Source organism: Magnolia sinica, chromosome 7 (genome assembly GCF_029962835.1).
Source record: "Magnolia sinica isolate HGM2019 chromosome 7, MsV1, whole genome shotgun sequence".
In the NCBI taxonomy this organism is placed as follows: Eukaryota; Viridiplantae; Streptophyta; class Magnoliopsida; order Magnoliales; family Magnoliaceae; genus Magnolia; species Magnolia sinica.
The window spans coordinates 23,213,775-23,234,776 of record NC_080579.1 but is presented as its reverse complement, the minus strand read 5'-3'; the positions used below and the strand labels follow the sequence as shown (position 1 = coordinate 23,234,776).

The 21,002-nt window shown below is 41.0% G+C and overlaps 1 protein-coding gene across 7 annotated transcripts; it reads left to right on the top strand.

Annotated features, from left to right (window-relative positions):
* The first annotated feature begins 1,520 nt into the window (after positions 1–1,520).
* On the top strand, positions 1,521–18,624 carry LOC131251215 (uncharacterized). Of its 7 annotated transcripts, XR_009173665.1 has the most exons (5): positions 1,776–2,050; positions 11,366–11,534; positions 11,909–12,003; positions 17,804–18,000; positions 18,137–18,151. XR_009173665.1 is itself a non-coding variant. In XM_058251805.1 (4 exons), the coding sequence occupies exons 2-4, from the start codon at positions 1,875–1,877 to the stop codon at positions 18,485–18,487; spliced, it is 513 nt and encodes a 170-aa protein (XP_058107788.1). In that variant the 5' UTR covers positions 1,521–1,660; positions 1,819–1,874; the 3' UTR covers positions 18,488–18,624. The 7 variants fall into 7 exon arrangements, 6 of the variants coding, with proteins under 6 accessions (XP_058107788.1, XP_058107789.1, XP_058107793.1 ...); XM_058251805.1 differs by lacking the exons at positions 11,366–11,534; positions 17,804–18,000; positions 18,137–18,151 and adding exons at positions 1,521–1,660; positions 18,246–18,624 and having other exon boundaries at positions 1,819–2,050; XM_058251806.1 differs by lacking the exons at positions 11,366–11,534; positions 17,804–18,000; positions 18,137–18,151 and adding exons at positions 1,521–1,660; positions 18,246–18,624.
* Positions 18,625–21,002: the final 2,378 nt, after the last annotated feature.

The following is a 21,002-nucleotide window of genomic DNA, read 5'->3' as shown; positions in this document are numbered from 1 at the left end:
TCTGATCCCACCCTAATAGAAAACATGTCAATTACTTCACATTTCGTCACAAGTATCGCATACATTCATATATGAGAACTTAATCCCAATCATCAAGAATAGTCATATCTTGTGAAGTAGAAACCATACATCTATATGAGCAGAGTGGGTACCTAACACCTCTCTCCTTCTGTAACTGTGGTCCCTTACTCAAAATCTCTTATCACCGAACCGAAGAATCATCTTATGGTAGGAAATATTCGGATCTTACCGTAACATTTCTATAGGGTAGCCAACTATAGAGACGAATAAATTGGATAGTGGCGACTTTGGAGAAAGCAGGCCCTGAGTTGATTTTTGGCTCGAGATCCCAATGTCTACACAACCCCAGTTGGAACTCAGCTCGACTCGGTCCTCGAGCCTGACTGGCCAGCTCGGCTTGGTTCGGTCAACAGCTCGGGCCAGCTTGAGCCAAGTTCGAGCCTGTGTGACATTTTCTCAAATACATAAATTGCATCTTCAATCTCCCATACCTCGAATGCAAATTAATAAGAGCGCTTTACAGGCATTTAATCAAACACTCAGTGAGCAGCATCAAGATCAAGATATGATGGCAGTTTTACAATGTAATTTTTTTATGCGAGGATTTATTTTTTCAATCTCCAATCGAATACTCATTTTGAGAATACCTTAATATGAGGGCAGTCCAAGAAACAAGACTTTATTGAAGCATTTCATCAAACATTTGGTGAGCAACATCAGGATCAAAATGACCAAGTCACCAAGCCAATTTGATCTGAGTTGGGATTCGATTCGAGTCGAGTTGAGCTCGGGCAAACTCAAACTCGGCTCAAAATTTTTTGAGCTCCAAAAACCAACTTTGACTCAGTCCGAATCTTGTTACGAGCCAAGATGAGCGAGCTGACTGAGCTAACTCAACTCGTGTACAGTTCTACTAGCAATATTAGAAAATCATAATTGCTTATTTACTACCATTTCTAGCAGTAAATTGGAAAATAAACAATGCTTTGAGCCTCAAAATAAGAAAGTCCCAAGTCTAACCACATCACAGGAAACATTGAACGCTCATCACCGCTTACCATTCGAAACTTCCTACGGCCCACCACAATGTCTACATGGTGTTTGTTTGTCATCCAACGTGTTAATGAGGTAACATAAACCTTGATGAAGGGAAAAGAAACAAATACTAGGGTTGGTCTAAAACTTTTGTGGCACTTAACGGTCAATCACCACCGTCTCCTATGGTTTAGTATGGTCCACTTAGGGTTGGATCTTCCTCATTTTTTGGTCTCATGCCTTAAAATGATATGAAAACGGATGGATGGCGTGGACGCTGAATACAGATATCAAGGTGGCCCCCACACTAAGGGCCACACCTAATCCGCTCCCTCAGTTTTTGGGCCCATGCCCTAAAATGAGCTGGCAAAATCTGATAGACGGCGTAGATATATGCGGGCCCACTGTCACTGCCTCACCCAATTGGGCCGATTCAAATGCAAGAACAACGTTGAATCAGCCCAACGTTGAATCAGCCCAAAAAGAAAAAGAAAACAAAAAACAAAAAACCCCGACGACAGACAGGCCGACTGCAGACAGGTGGAGAGGGAGAGAGTCCGGCAGCGCCGATTGCAGAGAACTTCTTCAATGGCTGGTAATGGAGGCGCGTTTCCCCACTTTTCCTCTCTTCCAATCTTTTTCTAGATTAATGCTGTTTTGAGGAACTTCTTGAAATGCCTTCTTTGCTTTCTTTTGCTGTGTTTTTATTTATTTATTAGGGTTGTGATCATATCGAATGCAACTGACGTATATTCTTTCAAGGGTCTGTCGGCTTTCAATTCTTCTAGAGGCATAGTTATTGCAAGGAGTAATCTCAAATGAAGGAAATATCAGCTTCACCTGGGCCTATTCATTCAGAAGCAAATGTGCTTTGGGGATTGATCTTTATACTGTTCGGCTTCATTTCTTTTCTGGGGTTTTTCTGCACCGCTATCCTATCCAAACTGCTACCAGCATCGGAAAATCAATTTATATCAGCCATTCAAAGTGATAGGTATGTTTTAACTACATTTTGATGTTATTGAATGCTTTTCATGAAATCTTACAAGTCAATGTTTAGACAATCTTTTAATTACTTTTCTACTTCATGCAAAGAGGAAATCACCATGCCAGTTTTGTCCTTTTTTTTTTTCTTCCGAATAATTGACAAAGATTGCATGAATTGTGGAACTGTAACTGAGGAAACATGGAATTTCACTTCAATGTACCTGCAGTCTCTGTTTTTGGAGCTGTTGTTGCCATCTTCTGAATGTAGAAATGGTTCAATGCTAATGCCCATTTGTTTATGTGAACACTCTCCTCTAGTACATATAACAGATGCAACACTTTGAATGGTAAAAAGAGGATTTATAAAATGCTCAGTTTTGAATTTGTAGTACTTGTGGCCATTGTGTTTGTGATGCAAACCTTCAGTATGATAGGTCTCACTGTGTATGGCCCATGGAAGCATGGACTGAAAATCCTAGATTAGAACATCCTAGGTATCTAATAATATCTGGCTTCTGTTAGTTTGAATTTGGACCATTGTTGTATTTTCTTCCTTAACTGTGTACTTGTTGGCCCCAACTAAAGGGTTAGGATGTTCCCTTCTAGGGGATTTCTGACCAGCCAAAGCAGGGCCCATAATATGTTAATATCAAATGGTTTGGATCGCTGAACAATGGCCCACATGTAAAAACTGAAAACCCGAATGGTGCTATATAAACCTTTGGCCTGAGCACTATAATACCTCAATTAGAAAAATGGAGTAGTTATAGTGTACTTTGATACATTGACATGAGAAGTAGATACTTATCCCTGGGAGGGTGTATTGTACTTATTAAGTTAGCACTTCTAATATGGTGATTTATTTTATGTCCTTATTTTAGTGTTATTAACTGGTTGGGAAAGTTTCAAAGAAATTTCCGGTGGTGGGGCTTGGAAGAGAAATACTAGTTTCGCCTTGTAGAGTGGGGAGGTTTGCAAGCTGTAGTTGTAGCAAGGAGCTGGTAAGCCCTTTTAGGTAAAAGGATTTGGTGGTATGATGAAAAAAGGAGAACAATATCCTTTGGAAGCAAGTCATATGGTGACTGGATGGAGGGTTGGTTTTGTAGGATGTCCTCCTAATGCACAGCCGCAGGTGCCGTAGTCTCTTTTGTGCGGCTTCTCAGAAAAGACGAGGTTCTAAGAAGTAGAGAGATGATGATAATCAACAGATGTAGTTTGTGTTTAGGAATGCGGAATCAATGGACCACTTGTTCATTGGTTGTGCATTTGCTTTGGAAGTATGAGGTGTTTCTTTGAGCTGTTTGTGATGGTTTGGGTGATTCAAGGAGTGTCTAATGCATTTTGTAGCATGGATCACGGGAAGGAATGGAAGAAGGGGGTGAGTGTCATGGAGATTCTCGGTTGTAGCCGGTCTTTGGTTGACGTGGAAGGAACGAAATTGTAGGACAATTGAAAATAGGTTGGAATTGTGGAAAAGGTTTTTATTAGATCAAAATGAATGGTGATTGGTGGGCTATTGTTCCTAAGCAATTTGTGGGATGGGATACATAACAATTTCTTGGCTACTGGAATGTAGAGGTTGCATGTTTTAGTTCGGATGATTTCTCATCATCCATGGTCTCTCTCTTTTCCAGTTCATTTCTCTTTTGAGTGGTTTCTACTAAAATTATGATTACCACTAAAGAGAAGTGTACTTCAATACTTGTTAAAATAAATGGGGTGATCCAGTGCATAGTTATTGTTAACTCTCTAGGGGAAGACCCTATATATCAAGTCATCTCTGAAAAAAAAGAAGACCTTATGTAGAGGCTGAGTTTCCTATTCATTTCACATAGGGAAGTTCCTTGTGCGAAACTCAGTTTGTAGATGTGAGGCCCATGGTTATCCAAGCCATTAATTTTAATGGTGCCCATCATGGACGGACCAACCATTTCCAAAAATTTCCCCCAAATGAGAAGTTTGAAGCCATCAAATCTTTGTTCTTTTTACCATTGAACGTGGCTTGTTCATGCATCTATCTTAATCATGTATTTACATGCCATTAATGAGAAGGTTAGAGTTGACCGATTTGGGAGATTTTTGTTGCACCCTGAACTCAGCGAATTGGCTATCCAACTTCCTGAACTCCGAATCCGGTGCCAACAGTATTTTTTATTTTTTATTTGAATGCTACCCAAGCACGACATTGGCAATAATTAAAGAACATGAAGCCCATATGTATAACTGTCCACTACATAGTACTTTTCCTTTTACCCTAAACATTACATTTCTCGATGTTTTAAAAAACAAAATAACAATACACTGCTGAAAATAGAAAATCAAAATAAGCGACGTCCACTTGTCTTCATTGCCGAGTCATTCCTGTAAGTATAAGAGGAAGCAATGGGATGAGCTATGGCAGTCCAGTGGCTAGCTCTATCAAGTGGCATAACACAACCGATTCAAATGCATAATATTGTCGGATCAGAGTATAACGCAGGTAATCGTGTCATATCATAATCAAGTGGCATTTGCAACTAAACAGAGTAAAGCGCAAATAACCACATTTAACATATGCTACTGAATATACCATGCATGCCAATGTATAGATGCATGTAGTGCGCCATCTCACCAAATACTCCAAATAATAACATCAAGGACAGCCTCACATCCCTCCCGATAGAATCGGGGGATGGGCGTAATTCACTATTCCCTCATAGTAGGTTCGCCTACACATGAAGACAAGGTTTCCCAATGGTCAATTGGGGTAACTATCGGGTATCATACCCTAGGAACCCAATAACCTCCCTAAGCTAGGAAAGTATGGCTTCTTCACACAAAAGAATGTTACTGTTACGTCCCACGAGGTGTTTGTATGGTTCCAAATTTAGATTGAACCATCCATAAATTTGGTTAGACTAACACGAGAGTCATTACCAAACATCCATACAAATTCTCAATCGTTTGGAAGGGTGTCAGTGTTGACCGCTGCACCAGACAACAAACTTGGCCCAAGTTGCATTAATCGGATGTAAAGGTTAGACATATCGAATTGATCCCAAATTTGATACATACATGCTCTATTAAATCTACATTCATCCTATAAAATTTGGGATCAATTAGATATCTGTGGACCAACAAACTCTTAGTCGTTTGGACTGGTGTCAATGCTAACTACTGCAGTGGACAACAAACTTGGTACGAATTGCATTAATTGGATAAAGGGGTTAGACAGATTGGATTGAACCAAAATTTGGTACATACCTGCTTTATTAAGTCTACATTCATCCTATAAAATTTGGGATCAATTAGATATCTGTGGACCCCATAACTCTGGGCCGTTCAGAAGGGTGTCAGTGCTGACAACTGTTTCAGTTCACCTGATTTTTTTTTTTTTTACTATTTTGAGGCTTAATTTGGGCCAGGTTCTGGGCCTCCTTTGAGCCCCATTTTTGGTTTTAATGATGGCCCCTATATGAGCCTCAATTAGGTCTAATTGGGTCTCGATGTGGGCCTTAGAAAGTGTTCATCTTTAGGCCGCTATTTCCAAAATTTTGAGGTTATGCAGGTCATTAGAACTTAGGGTATGTTATAGTCTTGGGCCCACTTAGACTTTGGGTTTGACTCATTTGTGGGGCCCATTTGGGCCTGAAGTTTGGCCCATCTCATTGCCTAAAAATACATGAAAGTGGGGGTCCACAAGCACAACCATAGAAAAAGAGAATCAAGTAGAAACACATACACTGAAGTGGGCCTATATGATAATTCAATGGTGGATTTCATTCCCATACTTCATCAAAAGGGTGGCCTACTTAGATATGGTTTGGGGCCACCCAAACACCACCATGATCTCATGGTGGGGCTCACTTTAATATACATAAAGAAAAGAAGAGATAAGAAAATGGATAGATCAAACCCAACTCAAGGTTGGATGGTTGGATCTCTCTCTAATAGTGGCCCACCTCTCTCTCTCCTTTGCTGGAAATTTTCTTGTTAGAAATGGCTAACCATGAGGTTAGCCCCCTTTTGTGTAGAGAGTTAACCCTTGATTAGGATAGAGAGGTTAGTTTAGTTAGGTTAGTGGGGTATATTGACATTGCATGGCTATGGCTCATCCATGGGAGGGCGATATGTCTCAAGGAGAGAGAACCCTAGGTAAGGTGTCACATGGCGAATGTGCATGTGGTGTGAGTGGGGTGAGGTGTCATGTACATGTGATGGTTTCCTAGTTAATTAATTATAGGAGATTTTTCATGCATGCATGCCTGTGTATGTTTATTATCTAATTTCATTTTTCTGTGATGTTTCCACAGTCAATGCTCATATTTTTGTTTTTAATTCAGTTAATGGTCACACCAATCTGATGAACAGGAAGTTATTTGATCGAATCAATGTGGCAGGTTAAGGTCAGCTCGTGTCTGGCTTGTTTATTTGCCCGACCTGAAAATCAGGCCTAATCCTGGTGCATGGCAACATGAAGGGATCTGGACCTTTGGTTGCTTTGGTCCTCAATGGAAAAGGCTGACAAACCTGGGTCCACGCTTGGCCTGTTATTTATTGGGTCTAATTCAGGACTAGGAATGGCTTGCAGGCCTAAAATTGAAGCAGGAGCTTGACCTGTGGAGGTGTAGTCCCGGAAGTCTGCCATGCCAGGTTGGCCCATCAACAGTCCTAGATTTGATGCTGTTCGAGCACCACTCACCAAGAACTTTTTGGGATAACTAAAGTTCTTGCATGAGAATGGAAAGGATGTCAAAGAGCACTTTTGAAGTCATGTAGTTTTTTTTTATTCCTTCCTGCTTTGTATTGTCCGTCATTGTAAATTGATGAGCTTTTTTAAGCTCACATGCACCTCTTAGCAAACCCCTTGACATCCCACACACTTGTCAAGTGGCCACTGTTGCTGGGATGACTGGGCCCAAAAATAGGACCATTTGATTCATAAATTGGACAACGTGTACAGCAACAAAGGGTAATTTTTAAAATTATTCGAATTGTCCACATTTAATGTACACCTGTGGCTTGCCTCATGAGTTGATCAGGCTGATTTTTGTACCAGGAAGTCTACATGAGGACACCTGATGGGCATCTCTGACCTGCCATGCTTGCGTGGGACACAGGTAGAGATGTCTGTGGGCTTGCTTAGCAAGTCTCTCCGGCTGATTTGGCTGACTTATTTTTTGCTGTGCTTATCCTAATTTTGTCTGAAGAACCATCTTGCTGTTTTTCAATACTCATGCTTAACTGTTTGGAGTTTCTTTGGAATTGGAAAGAGGATCTGACATGAAAGGTCCTGAAACCAAGACAAGATTGGGATTTATGTAGCAAGGAAGTTATATATAATCAGGGATGGAAGAGAGAGGATGGATTCGGTGTTCTAGAGGAAAGGAAATTGCTGGAAAACACTAGGACCAAGGGCAAAAACAATGGTGTTCCTTTCTTTGTTCCTAGAGGTCTTTATGAAAGAATGGTTTGAGAAGAACCTTTGGTACTTCTTCGAGGAGGTCGGGACAGTCTTGGTAATCCCTAGGAAGTGGGGATTGGCAGAGATTTTTGGCGTTGGTTTTTGTTGGCATGGAGAAAAAAGATGAGGTTGCGAGAGTGGCGCGTCAGCTTAATGGGAAGCGGTTCTCCAACAAGCAATAAAGCAAGATATGGACCCAAGGTCATCAACAGGACAAGAAGACTTCATAGGGGTGCTGTCACAGACGGATCAATGGAAAGGTTTGAGGAGGTTGATCCTGGACAGGTAGGTATACCGATTGAAGATCCTGGCCCCTTAAAACCCTTTGAAAGCAGATGGAAGATAGGTTAATTGCTCAATGTCTTAGCGAGAGGTGGTCATTTAGAATCAGTAGAAGGGGAGGAGCCTAGAGACCAGGTGGAGGATCCTCAGGCGAGAGAGGGTAAATGGGACTGGTTAGAGGAATTGGAGATGGGTAGATGGGTTAGAATGCACCCGTGGGTGATTGACAAATCGTGGAAGGCTCTATAATGGAGCTTGGTGCCTATAACTAGGGATGAGTACTTTTGTGAGGAGGTTGGGGAATGACTGAGAATCAGATGTGGGCTTATAGAGTTGGACATGGTGTTGAAATCTCTGGGCAAGTTGACCATTTGGATCTCATTATGGCCAAATTCAGACCTGGATAAAATCATTTTTACAGGTAAGGTGCTTGACGATCGTCCTATCTCATCGATCTATAAATGGTAGGTCTGGTTCGTGTGGGGGGAAGGGACGGTTTGGGTTCAAAGTTCTGACCTGCCATTGGAATTATGGATCTCAGATGTTTCTGTAGCTATTGACTCATACGTGGGGAAGACAGGATCCTTCATAGAAGGCCATGAGGAGTTGAGAGCAGCCAAAATCAAAGTTTGCCTGAAGAAATAGGACTTCTCCTGGAGAAGGTAGAGATTTTTGCGAGTGATCACCCCATCTATGTAAGGCTGTGGAAGGAACTGTCTCAAGAGGGATTTGCAGCAGGAGGCTTGTAGAGTTTGGATCCTGGTAGCCGTGGAGTGAAGGAGCCAGAAGTGGCAAGAGAGGGAGTATTGTTGCAGGAAGTTGCAAGGTCTGTAGTCTCCTGCGGAACACTGAATGTCCACATATGAGTGATCACCTGGGTGGAGATGTGGTCCAATTGATAAAAGAGAGACCACTTGTCCGAGATTCAAATTTTGAATTCTTGGGGGATGGATCGGAAGTGTGTGAAGGAGGTGATGATGTGGAGGTAGTGATTGATCGATCGGCTTAAAAAGAGCACAATTGTTCTTCGTTATCAATCCATAAAGCGAGGTCTGATGCAAATGAGAGTCTTGTTGTTGTGGAGGCTTGTCTTGGGATATGGGATGAAGGTAGTTAGAACCAGCGTTCGAAATATCGGTATCACATTACGTATTGCATTCTTGGGATATGGATACGTATCGGTTATCGCATGGGATATATCTGTTGTATCGTGTAATGTATTGCTGTTGTTGGAAACATGGGGAAACATTAGGAAATTGGTTGAATTTCTCAATGAAACTTTGGTGATTGTTAAAAAGACATCAATACACACTTATAAATAAAAAACATTACAAGAAATGAGTACACATAATAAGTTTTCTTTGTATGGGGTCCTAATCTATGCATTGTCGAATTGAATTGATGCAAGTATATTTCATGTCCATTCATATAATTTATAAATGTAAAAAGAGCTGTGGAAACACAAGCAATACATTCAAAAGCAAAAGAAGAATCACTAGATTAGGTTACATACATGTTTGATTTGATGTTTGGACACAGATTGCAAATAATTTGCAAGAAATTAGGAAATTTTAATTTTTTTTTCTTCAATTTTCCGCAACTTGGCCCATCTCCTCCAAATCTCGAAATCGAAGCTCCCAATCCATGATTTTTCATGCAAAACATGAAAAATCATGGATTTGTAACAATTTGACACTAATTTAACATGATTTATAGAAAATAAACGGATCGAAATTCAAAAATGCTCACTGGATTGAACATGTGGGATATATCACACTACTCGTGTGTTTCGTATCGCACTGGTGGGATACAAGATATATTGTGGGATATATCGGCCGATACTGTCGATATTTAAAACAATGGTTAGAACATGTCCTTCACTTGTGGTGGCTGATGGGGTCTGTGTTGTGAAGATGAAAAGGAAGGGATTTGCCTAAAGGATGGTGAGCTGGAGGTGTATAGGGATGACAAATGTCATTCCTTGATGGTTATGTCACCTACTATGTCTTCAATACTACTTTGGGCTTTCCTGTGCAGCTGTTTCTGATTTTAATGATTGTCAAAGTCCCACGTTTTTCCCCCTTCACTTCATTTGCTGCCCTAAAGAGGCAATTGGTTCCATGTTAGAGACTTACTGCTCTTGTGCGAGACAAATTGGCTTATGTAGGTGAAGTTTTCTTCAATCAACAAGAGTGATTGAAGCTGTCAACTACATGGGGAGGAACCATATTCTGTTGCTAGTCCATGTGCTAAGGAGGATGTGGATGGGGGTTGCGTGGTTAGTAGTTTGGAGATGGGGCTGTTTGAGAGCTCCACTGTGAAAGGGATGTTGTTGGGGGAAATGAGGGTAGGTCAATGGGTAGGAGAGACATAGAAGGGGGGTGGGGATTGCTATTGTTCCAGATCTAATGAGGAGAGTTGGTAGAGGAGGAAACTAGGTTAGCATTAGTGAGAGTGGATGGGTTAGGCCATGATCAAGGGTTGGAGGGGTGGATGAGGTCTCTTCGTGGGTGTTGAAAAAGGTGGATAAGATGGTGAGGTGGCTAGGGGTGAATATGAAAGGCAAAAAAGTGAATTTTAGAGTTATTTTAAGCGGGATCAATGAGAAAGATAAGAGTAGGGGTGCATGTGAGGGAAAGCTGAGTGCTGAAGGGCAAAAAGGCGCGGGCGAATTGCGGAATTGGTTTCCTTGGTAAATAATAAAGGGAGGTCTATGGAAGGGGGGGGGGGGGGGGGGGTGGGATCTTGGAAAGTGAAAGGCTTGGGGGGGAAAAGAAAAGGTAAGGGTGGTTTGGGGCCTCGTTAGGAGGAAGGCAGCTCTGATGTTAATACAGAAGAAAGGTGACTCCTGATTTCATAGAAGTGAGAGCTCTGTGGGGTGGGTCTCAGTGTGGGTGGGCATGCATTGACTTGGTGGGAAGGCATGTGACAATTTGGCAATGTGGAATGAGGCAGTCTTGAATGAGTTGGATGTACTTGGAGGAGAAGCATCACTGTCGATTTTATTTCAGATGCTGAGCGCAGGAGTTTCTTGGTGTATGTTTGTGGTTTATGGCCTGAACCATCCAAGTCTAAGGAATGCATTTTAGGAGGAGCTAGATGCAATCCCGAGGGGGCAGGTGCCTTGGTGTATAGGCAGTGACTTTAGTTTCACGAGATATATGTGGGAGAAGTTGGGGTGCTCTAGAATTTCAATGGGCACGAAAGGATTTGTGGAGTTCACTGACAGATAGGAGTTAATTGATCTTCAATTGCAGGGAGCAAAGTTTACTTGGTTTAATCTTTAGGACTGTCCTTTGATGAGTAGAATCAGTCACTTATTTCTCAAGGATGGGAAGAGATGTTCCGATAAGCATCCCAGATGGCCCTTCTTATAATAGGGTTGATCATATGCCAATTTGTCTTGTGATCAGCATGGATTCCTTCGGTTGAAACCTTTTCCATTCAGAAACATGTGGCTGCTGCATAAGGAGTTCCTGACAAACATGTAGTCGTATTTTAGTATTTTTGGTTTTGAATAAAATGACCAATTCATTTAAAAAAAACATTGTTGCTGAATTGCTTTTTCTTGTCATGACCATTGGTTTGTTCCAACAGATATTATTGCTTGTTGGTGCCCTTGACACTCCCTATCCTTCTAGTGGCGGTATATTTTCATTGGCTCAGCATGAAACTCTTCAAGCATGCATAGACTTCTTCAAGTTGGAGAAATGCAATCTCTATGGGAAGCTCACAATAATATTCAATTCTCCTATGGAGCATACAAGTAAGAATGTTTCTTGACAATTCAATGCGTCTTTCTGACCTAGAAAAAAGAAAAAAAGAAAAAAGAAAAGAAACACAAGATAGTAGAAAGAAGGAAAAAAAAGAAAAAGAAGAAAAAAGAAGAAGCATCACTCATTATCAGCATTTTCTATTCAGCATTGCAATTGGGGAAAGGATCATTTTAAATCTTTTTTAGCATAACTTATCACTGATATTAACTGATACAAGTTGGCTAATGCGTACGCCACCACATATGCCAGCATGACATATAGGTGCAATATCCAGCCATCCATCACGGATGGATCACCTTTATCTTAGGGCAGTAACATATAAACGATGCAGTTGACCTAATGGACCTACATCCTTGCTTTGCAGGTGTTGTTGGCTACAGTTTCTTTGCTTGTGTTTGAACGATCTTTGTGAATATGACCAAAGATCAGTTTTCTCAAGGAGTATTTTAAAAGATGGGGGTGAGTGGGACACAGATTTTATTTTGGATGTTTTTGTTGAATTCTTGCTAAACATTTCAATTTTGATTCAGGTGGATTACATGTTTGATTTAAATAATAGGGGTGTCTTCTTTCTTTCTTCTTCTTCTTCTTCTTTTTTTTTGGATGTTTTTGTTGAATTCTTGCTAAACGTTTGAATTTGGATTCAGGTGATTACATGTTTGATTTAAATAATAGGGGTGTCTTCTTTCTTTTTCTTTTTCTTTTTTCTTCTTTTTTTTTTTTTTTTTTTTTTTTTTTTTTTATTGTATATGGATTTGGCAAGATATCGAATTGGTTTTATAGAAATATTTTTTGGCTGGAGTCAGTGCCTTCTGGTTTGGGGCCGCATTTTGTCTGGGTGGCGCCTAGCTTTGATCAATCTATCCCCTTCTTCTGGTGGCTTCAAAGAGAATGTGTGAGTAGGACCAAAAGAAGAGCTCTACTGAAAAATCTTAGCCATCCGATTAATCAGCCTTTTCCAATTGCAAATTGGCTGTTGTCTATGTTTTACTTTTTGACTCTTTCAAGGAACTGATGGCTAGGATTGTATGGCGTGGTTATTCTGGGTCTATTGGTTATTCTGGGTCTATTACCCATCCTCTGTGTCCCACCAGTTTTTTGGTCTGGATCGCTGTAAGGCATTATACAATGTTGTAAATATCCATATCGCCTTATTAGAAGTGATACAATGATTGGGCCAAGGTTTTGTACTATATGTCTAGATTTTGAGTTGTGGATCCCATGTTTAGGGTGATCCTCCGATGGGCTTGTGGATAGCTTATGCAACAGAGATCTTCCCCCCTTCCCCCCCCCCTAAAGACGACAAAATTTACAAAGATCCCACACCTGGAACTAACATCAAATATCTACATCTCACCCCAATCTCCCAAAAGGTCCTGCAGAGAACACCCTTGAAACTCCTGTCTCGGTGATGCCCATTTACAATCATAGCCGACATTATTCTTTTTAATGAATCTATTGGCAAAACTTTTTATCCTCGAAAACTCTTCTACTCTCTTTTTATAATTATTTTTATTTTTTAAAGAATAACTCTGACTCCTTTTCACTCCACAATCCCCATAAAACCCCAAAAACCACCATCTTCCACAGGGTCTCCTTCCGTCCCTTGAATGGCTCACATCTCCATTCCATCACCATTTCTCCAATGAACTTACTGATGTCTAAGAAGTCCTGAAATGAGGAAGGAAATTCTGGACTCCCTTGCCATCATACAATGAACAATAATTATTGTTCTTGGGGGTGTAAAATGGGTTGTATCATTTGGATCTTGTTTTTGGGGTGTAAAATGGAAGATGAGAGATGGTTGTGTTTATTTTCTTATTAAACTACGTGGGCCACTGTTTGTTTGGTGGTTTTTTCCCCGTCTGTGGGTGAGGCCATCAAATTGTTCTTCCTTTATGTTTTTAAAGGATTTCAAGTTTTTCAAACAGTGTGATATGTTATCAATTTGCTGCTTTTGTTTTAATCGCCCTTTATATGCTGTTTGATTGTGTATGTATTTTATCATGCGTAGATTATATATATATATATAGGGAAAAGGTACTATGCGCTCGACCTCACGATAAGCTCCCGTGAGGTCGAGCTGTGTGGGCCCCACCGTGATGCGTGTCGACCATCAACACCGTGCATTTGATGGGTCCCCTTTAAATTATGGGATATCCCAAAAATCAGCCGTATATGGAACTCAGGTGGGCCATACCATCTAAAATCATGTGAAGACACCGTTAAAACATATAAAAGCACTTGGTGGGGCCCACCTGAAATTTGCATGCGTCTGAAACTTGGTCGGAACCCTCATCCAAGTGGGACACACATAATGGATGGGCTGGATTTGCAAACAACATCTCGGTGGGCCCAAAAAATGATTATGAATGTTTTAATGGTGCACGGCCCCTCTCCACTTCTGTATGTGGTGTGGCCCACACAAGTCACGGATTGATTTGATTTTTGAGACCTAGGCCCACGATGGAATGGTGCATCTGACTGATGGGGTAGATGTTCGAAACGCATCATGGTGGGGCCCACACAGCTCGACCTCATGGGACGGACTCGTGAGGTCGAGCGCATAGTACCTTTTCCCATATATATATATTGGCCTTATGCAATCGGGTGTCTGGCAATGGGGCCTATACCTTGGTAATTAAAAGTTACTTAAGTGTCCCATGGCCTTTGATAACCCAAAGTTTACACCACTCAAATAACTAAATGCGTGTTAAATTTTTGCCCATGGCTACTTTGCATTATATATAGTAGAGATTTGCTAGTAACTGCACCAATATCATAAAAGAGAGTTGCTAAGTGCATTTGTACGCGTTCAACTCAGATGAAAAAACGAGGTATACGTGCATATACCTTCCACAGAAAAGAAAAAGAAGAGAGCGGAATAGGTATGTGATACCTAGTCACTAAGATGGAAATCCTCACTGTGTACAAATGTTATGTATGGAAGAATACAGTGGATGCCATATTTAGTCTGGCTGCTCAAAGTACAGAAAACGACTGCTAATAATTTTCTATTAACTTTTTTTTTTTTTTTTTTTTTTAATTTTTTTTTTTATTGTTTCTGTAATCCAAATGATGATTTATCAGCCTTATTTTCAAGACATCATATACCAAGTGAGATTGCCTAATGAGAGGCTCTGACCTGTCCCATACGTTTCTCGTTTCCACATGTGAGTGAATGCACTTTCAAAGTGCACTCAAAGAATTGCATGTAGTTTTTCCTCATACCGGAAATTACAAACAAGTCTTCAGTTTTTTTTTTTTTTTTGGTTGAAGGTGGACAACTGGACAGTACCACCAAAAGGAAAAATTACATAAGATGGAGGGGGCAAAGAACCTGACCTCCAAAACAATGAACACGATCATGCAGAACAAATAAAAGACAATCAACATCTAATAAATAGGACGGCTTTTGAAACAATCTTTGTTTAGCAGAACTAGGCACCGGCCTTGTTAACAAGTCTTCATGGATTGATAAACACACAGTAAATTTATAAAAAAGAAAGAAAAAAGAAGAAGAAAAGAACTCCCAAGTAAAACCGATATGCACAAAATCAACATAATTCCTTGAAACAAAAGCAAAAGAAAATCTGTCATTGAATTCCTCTCCACCTCGTCTTATTGGGGCGGATCATTCAAATCAACCAATTTTGATATGAGGGATGTGGGCAATCTTGTCTCGATCTTCTCCTCCATCTCAGCAGCACTCTTCTAAGATTGGACACTCCACGGTATTCACTTCTTGAAGCATGGCAACCCCATATTTCAAACTCTTTGAAGTTTGTGTGGGCCTGGAGGCTTTGGAGCACGTTCTCTATCCTTTTCGCCTCATTATCCAATGTTCCCCCAGGTCTGTAGTGGTACTGCAAGGATAGAGCATGAAGGTGTTGCTTCTTATACAGTTCTACCTCCCTATCTTCGTTCCTGCTCCCGACATTTTGCAAGACGGTTATTTGAAGTTTTCTTTGAAGATGATTGAAGTATTTCAGTTCTCTGCATTTACACCCTTCGTCGCCACCGCCCACAATGAACTCTGTTAACATCCGAAGGCCAGTTAGTCTCCCTATACCCTGCGTTAAGTACCTCAGCCAGATGCATCTTTCAAATTCTAGATGTGTCAGGTTAATAATTTTTTCTCTGCCCTCTAGGCAGTTTTGTTAGCTGATAACAGTAATTGAGTCTTAAGTTCTGTAAATTTCCGCAATTACTCACCCCCTCTGGCAACTCCTCTATGTTTGTGTGGGATAAATCAAGATATCTCAAGTGTTTCAACCGTCCTACTGTTTGAGGCAATTTCTTAATGTCAGTGCGTCTCAAGTCCAATGCTCTAAGGCGTCTCAAACGATGAAATAAATTGCGGCACCCTGGAGATTTTTCACATGAATAGCAACATACACAACTTGTGGGTCTTATTTAAGGTGGCCAAGATGGGAGCCATTTCATCACCAACTTCATCACTGACAATTAAAAAAGAATGTCGGAAATTGTTTAGGTTCAACAAGGCTTGCCTTTTGATCTCCACCATTGAACAATCATTTCCAGTAACAAATTGCACAAGATCATGAACTAAATCATGCATCTTGCAACTACGTTCTTGTCATCATTGAATTATGCATCTTGGAGTAACAAGCGGCTTAGTAAATCATCGAAGTACAGCCACCCATTCCCTCGATATCTCTACTTCCGTCAGAGCAGATGAAGGCTTGTGCCACCCATAACTTGACCACCATATCCTTATCTATCTCATGATCTTTGGAAAAATGGAGAAATATGCTAAGCACTGCTTCAGAGTAGGAGGCAAGTCGTGGTAGCTTAGCAACAAAGCTGGCAAAATGCCTCCTAAGACATCACCTGAGTTCCATATCATACTTCCCAAGACAAGCATTCACTGGTTTCTTGTCCTTCTCGAGCACATGGCACTCCATAGTGTCTTTGCTGCGAGAGGCACCCCTCCACACTTCTTTACGATTTCGCTCCCAATCTCTTCCAACTCGGAACACTCTTCTGCACTCTGATGCTTGAGTGCTCTACAGCTGAACAATAACCTGCAATCATCATTGGATAAGACCTTTGGTTTGTGTATGGGAGCGCTTCCTATCGCCAATGCAACAATTTCATTGTGAGTGATTACGACGATTTGTGTCCCTAGCACCGACTTGGAAGGGTAGTTTCAATTTATCCGACTTCTCACTATCTTCACTCCAAATGTCATCGAGCACAAGCAAGAACTGCTTTGCATGCACCATTTCATGGAGGCGAAGTTGCAATCGATCCAAGTTTAATTTTCCACCATTAAACCTGGTTCCTGCATATTTTATAATTGATTCCATAGTCTATTTCACATCGAGATCTTCTGAAACACTCACCCACATTCTTATGTCGAAATGGCCCTCGACTTTCTCATTATTGTAGGCGACCTGAGCACGTGTGGCCTTCCCCATGTCCCCCCTGTTCCCATGATAGAAATGACGATGGGCACCTCATTTACGTTTCCACTACACTCCCTCAGCAGCAAGTCGATGACTTTATTTTTTTCATTTTTTTCTTCCTCCAACTGATGGTTTGTCGAGTAGGAAGCCTGTTTTCGCTCTCGATCTCGACCCACCTCAGTTCCCTATCCATTCTCTTCCTTTCTCCATTATCTACCCTAAAGACCCGATTGATTTGTCACTTCAGCAATATAAGCTAATCTTCTCCGTGCCTCCATTTTCTGGCATAACAGGACATGATTGAAGCAAGTGGTAGGCGATAGGAAGCTTCTTACCTTCTTCTCACTGAAACAGGACCCATCACCTTCTTCGGGTGCTTGTGATCCGAGAGCTTCCGTCATCCACTCTTCTAGCATGTCATCCACATCGTAGGCGACGTTTTTAACCTTCTCCAACCAGATCATCACCGCTCTGTTGTCACATGCCGAGTTTCAGCATCTTCAAGATTAGCATGGATCAAGGTGAATGTACAGGAAAGCTTTTCAGTGTCTTTGGTGACACCCACCAACAAAGCCACCTCATCCTGGAGGATGGTGTTCAACTTCTCCAATGCAGTCGAGACCAGTGAATAAGTCATGTTTTTTTTTTTTTTTTTTCCTTCCTTTCTCGTTTTGGTATGCATGGATTCGAAAAGGGATGAATTGATGTGTGAGAGTATTCTGGGAGTGTTAGAAATATGCAATAGCAAGGACTTTCTATAATAATCCAACGTGTTTTGAAGATATCACATGGCATATGGTCATTATTAATCCATCGTATTACAGCAGGGCATGTAAAGTCCCTCCCACGGTTGTGGTTTTTGGGTGGCTGGTGGCTGATCGGCTTGAAGAAAGTGCTCTCCATAGACAATTTGCAAAAGAGAGCTATTATAATTCCTAATATTTGCCCTACGCACTGAGGACTCCCTAAAGGGGAGGACTTCAGTTAATAGTAGAGTGGGCTTCGATAGTTGATTCCCTAAAGGGTTGTAATCTTCTTTTCCTAGGAGCTTAGTTGTTGTCGCTTCTTCAGCAATCTCTCTTTTCTTTGCTTATTTTTCTTGTTCTTTTAATGTAATTTTCGTGACTGTTTCAAAAAATAATAATTCCTAATATGTGCAGCATGTGTAAGCAAGACGAGGAGACGATCATCTTTTTTTGCAATGTCCTTTTCTTAGCCTGATATGGGCTGATATTATGAGTTGGTTCCATATATCCTGGTCCTTCCCAGATTCGGTGTGCCTTTGCTTGCTTGCTTGGCACGGTGTGGGTCTCGATAAAATCAAAACAATGCTGTGGATAATGGCTTTGCTCGCCATCTGGTGGGCGGTTTGGGAAGAGAGAAATGCTAGGTGCTTCGGTAACTCCAAAAAGTCGGTGGAAGGAACCTCTGCTAGGGCGAGAATGCTGATGATTGAAAGGGCTTCTGTTGTTTCGCAGCTTAATGGTTGTAACTTGAAGTTTCTTGGGTAGTTGCTGGGTTGCTGTCTCAGTCTCCCAATATTGTTGTTTTGCTTTGGCTGTTTGTTTTTTTACTTTGCCTTTAAATAAAAGTGTCGTTATCTTTAAATGACATACCATGGTTCAAACAAGGACTTCCCTATTGTGCATGGAGTTGGTTCATGTGGTACCCATGGTTAGTTTATCCAAGCCATTAATCGATGGCCTCATCATGGATGGGCCATCTTCATACAATCTCCTAAATTGAAATATCCTAATCATTGAAACTACTCGTCTTTTCTCCATTGAATGTGGACTGTCCGTCCATCTTTTTTAACAATGTATTTACATGCCAACAATGGAAAGGTTAGAGTTGGCGTGATCTTCTCCTCCGTCTTTGCAACGCTCTTCTAAGACTGGACATTCTCTAATATACAATTGTTGAAGCATGGTGAGGTGATGTAACTAAGGACGACACAATCCACAATCCGATTGATCAAGATTTGAAGAAAAGGCCCACATTTCACATGTGTATGCTATGCTATGCATACGCGTACAAGAAAAATGTCCAATTTCCCTTTTTAGGCCATCCTACCCCGCTCGTCTCTAGCCACGAACGGGCAGTTGTGGGTGGCCCACCGTGATGTATCTGTTTATCCATACGGTTCATCTCTTCTCTCGTACCATTTCAAGGTCTCTCATACCAACGCTCAAGTGGACCACACCAAATAATAAGCTTGGGTTGCATATTGCATTAAATGCACAACGCATAATTTAAAATGATATGAGAAGGGATGGGCGGCATGAATAAAAGATTCATCACGGTGGGCCCGCCCACAGAACTTCCCATTCGTGGCTAGAGACGGGTGGGGTAGGACGCAATCCGCCTCCGACGGTAGTGACCCCTCCAGTACCGAGCTTGTTGCCTGTCAGTACTGGAAAAAGTTGTGGGCCCCACCATGATGTATGTGTTTTGTCCCATCCATTTTTATAGATCATTTTCAAGAACAAGTCCAAAAAATGAAGCAGATCCAAATTTCAGGTGGACTACACCATTAAAAACTTCTTAGGGCTGCAAACGTTTCGGATCAAGCTGATCTTTATGTTTTCCCTTCATCAAGGTACGTGTGACCTCATCTACAGGTTAGATGGCAAATAAACATTACAGTTGGCCCTATGAAGTTTTTAACGGTGTGTGTTCAATCACCACTGTTTTCTGTGGTGTGGTCCACTTGAGCACCTAAGTAACAAAACATCAACCCTTTCTATACAGATCTTCATCAAAGATTAAGTAGTGTGTGGCGCCATTCTTCATATGTTGGTCGGTCGTGTTTAGCTTAGTGAGATAACATATTATCAAAGTCCTCCAATTATCTTCAAAGTTGTGGAGACGCTATCTCTACTGTCATGACTTTTTGTTGTGCAGTCGAGAGTGATAATTTTTAAACGGTCAAAAGTCTTCTAGTTAACCATATGATAACTTGAGACCTGCTGCAATCTGGGCCTCTTCTTGACATTGGTGTTGAGTTCTCTTGGGACATATTTCACGAAAATATCATCAAAATCGGCCATTAGCTGTATGACCATTCCTTAATATGGCAATAATGCCTAACTTGAACGCTTATATAAATTGACCAATTGATTGATAGCCAGCTATGAATCCCCAATGATTTCCATATTCCAAGTTCCAAGTTCCATCAAGATTTTCAGTCCAATAATCGATGCTTTATATTCGGCCCCATTATTTGTGCATTCAAACTGAAGTTGGAAGGTGTAGTTTCTCTAATCTTGTTTGGGGAGATAATGACAATCCTAACGCTCAACGATCATTCTGTTCTTGATCTGTCTAAAATGTGTTGCCAAAGGGGTGAGATGAATAACATATATTCCGAAAATATCTACCGGGATTTAGTCATCGACATGTATAGGATGTTTGGCTAGGAAATCGGCCAAAGCTTGCCCTTTAACAATCTTTTGGGAGACATATTTGCATATGAACTTTGACAGAGCGAATCCACTTGTTAATTCTTCCCTGCAAAATTGATCGTGGGAGCATGTATTTGAACAGACTGGTCATTGCAATGACATGGAGAACTGTCCATGTCAATAATTAATGAGGAAGCTTCTTAGTGATAAACACAACTTCTCGATGGCCAAATAGTGTCATTCGATATCATGGTGAGTACGCGAGTGGCAGTAAATTGCTTGTTGCTTGATCTTTTTGGTAGTCATTCTCCTGTAATAATGTCATGATCGAGTTATCAATTGCTGTGATATATAGTCAGAACAACCCATCTTTTCTGGGAGGAATCAACATCGACGGCTTTGCCTGATATTCTTTAATTTGATTGAAAGTAGCCTGATGCTCCGCACGCCAACATATTCTTCTTCGACCTTTAGCTTGAATAGAGGGGGAAATGCACTAACCTTGTTGACCAAATTCGAGATAAATCAGTGCAGAAAATTTATTTGGCTAATGAATCTCTGGAACTCCTTGTTTTAAGGAGATGTACTTCCAGAATGGTATGCACATTGTTTCGGCTGACCT

Excerpts from the sequence above, each read along its gene's own strand:
- LOC131251215 (XM_058251805.1), top strand. The coding sequence starts at position 1,875 with ATGAAGGAAATATCAGCTTCACCTGGGCCTATTCATTCAGAAGCAAAT. Across the intron at positions 2,051-11,908 it reads TCAGCCATTCAAAGTGATAG|GTGTTGTTGGCTACAGTTTC; the intron begins GTATGTTTTAAC and ends CTTGCTTTGCAG. Across the intron at positions 12,004-18,245 it reads GAGTATTTTAAAAGATGGGG|ATTCGGTGTGCCTTTGCTTG; the intron begins GTGAGTGGGACA and ends GGTCCTTCCCAG.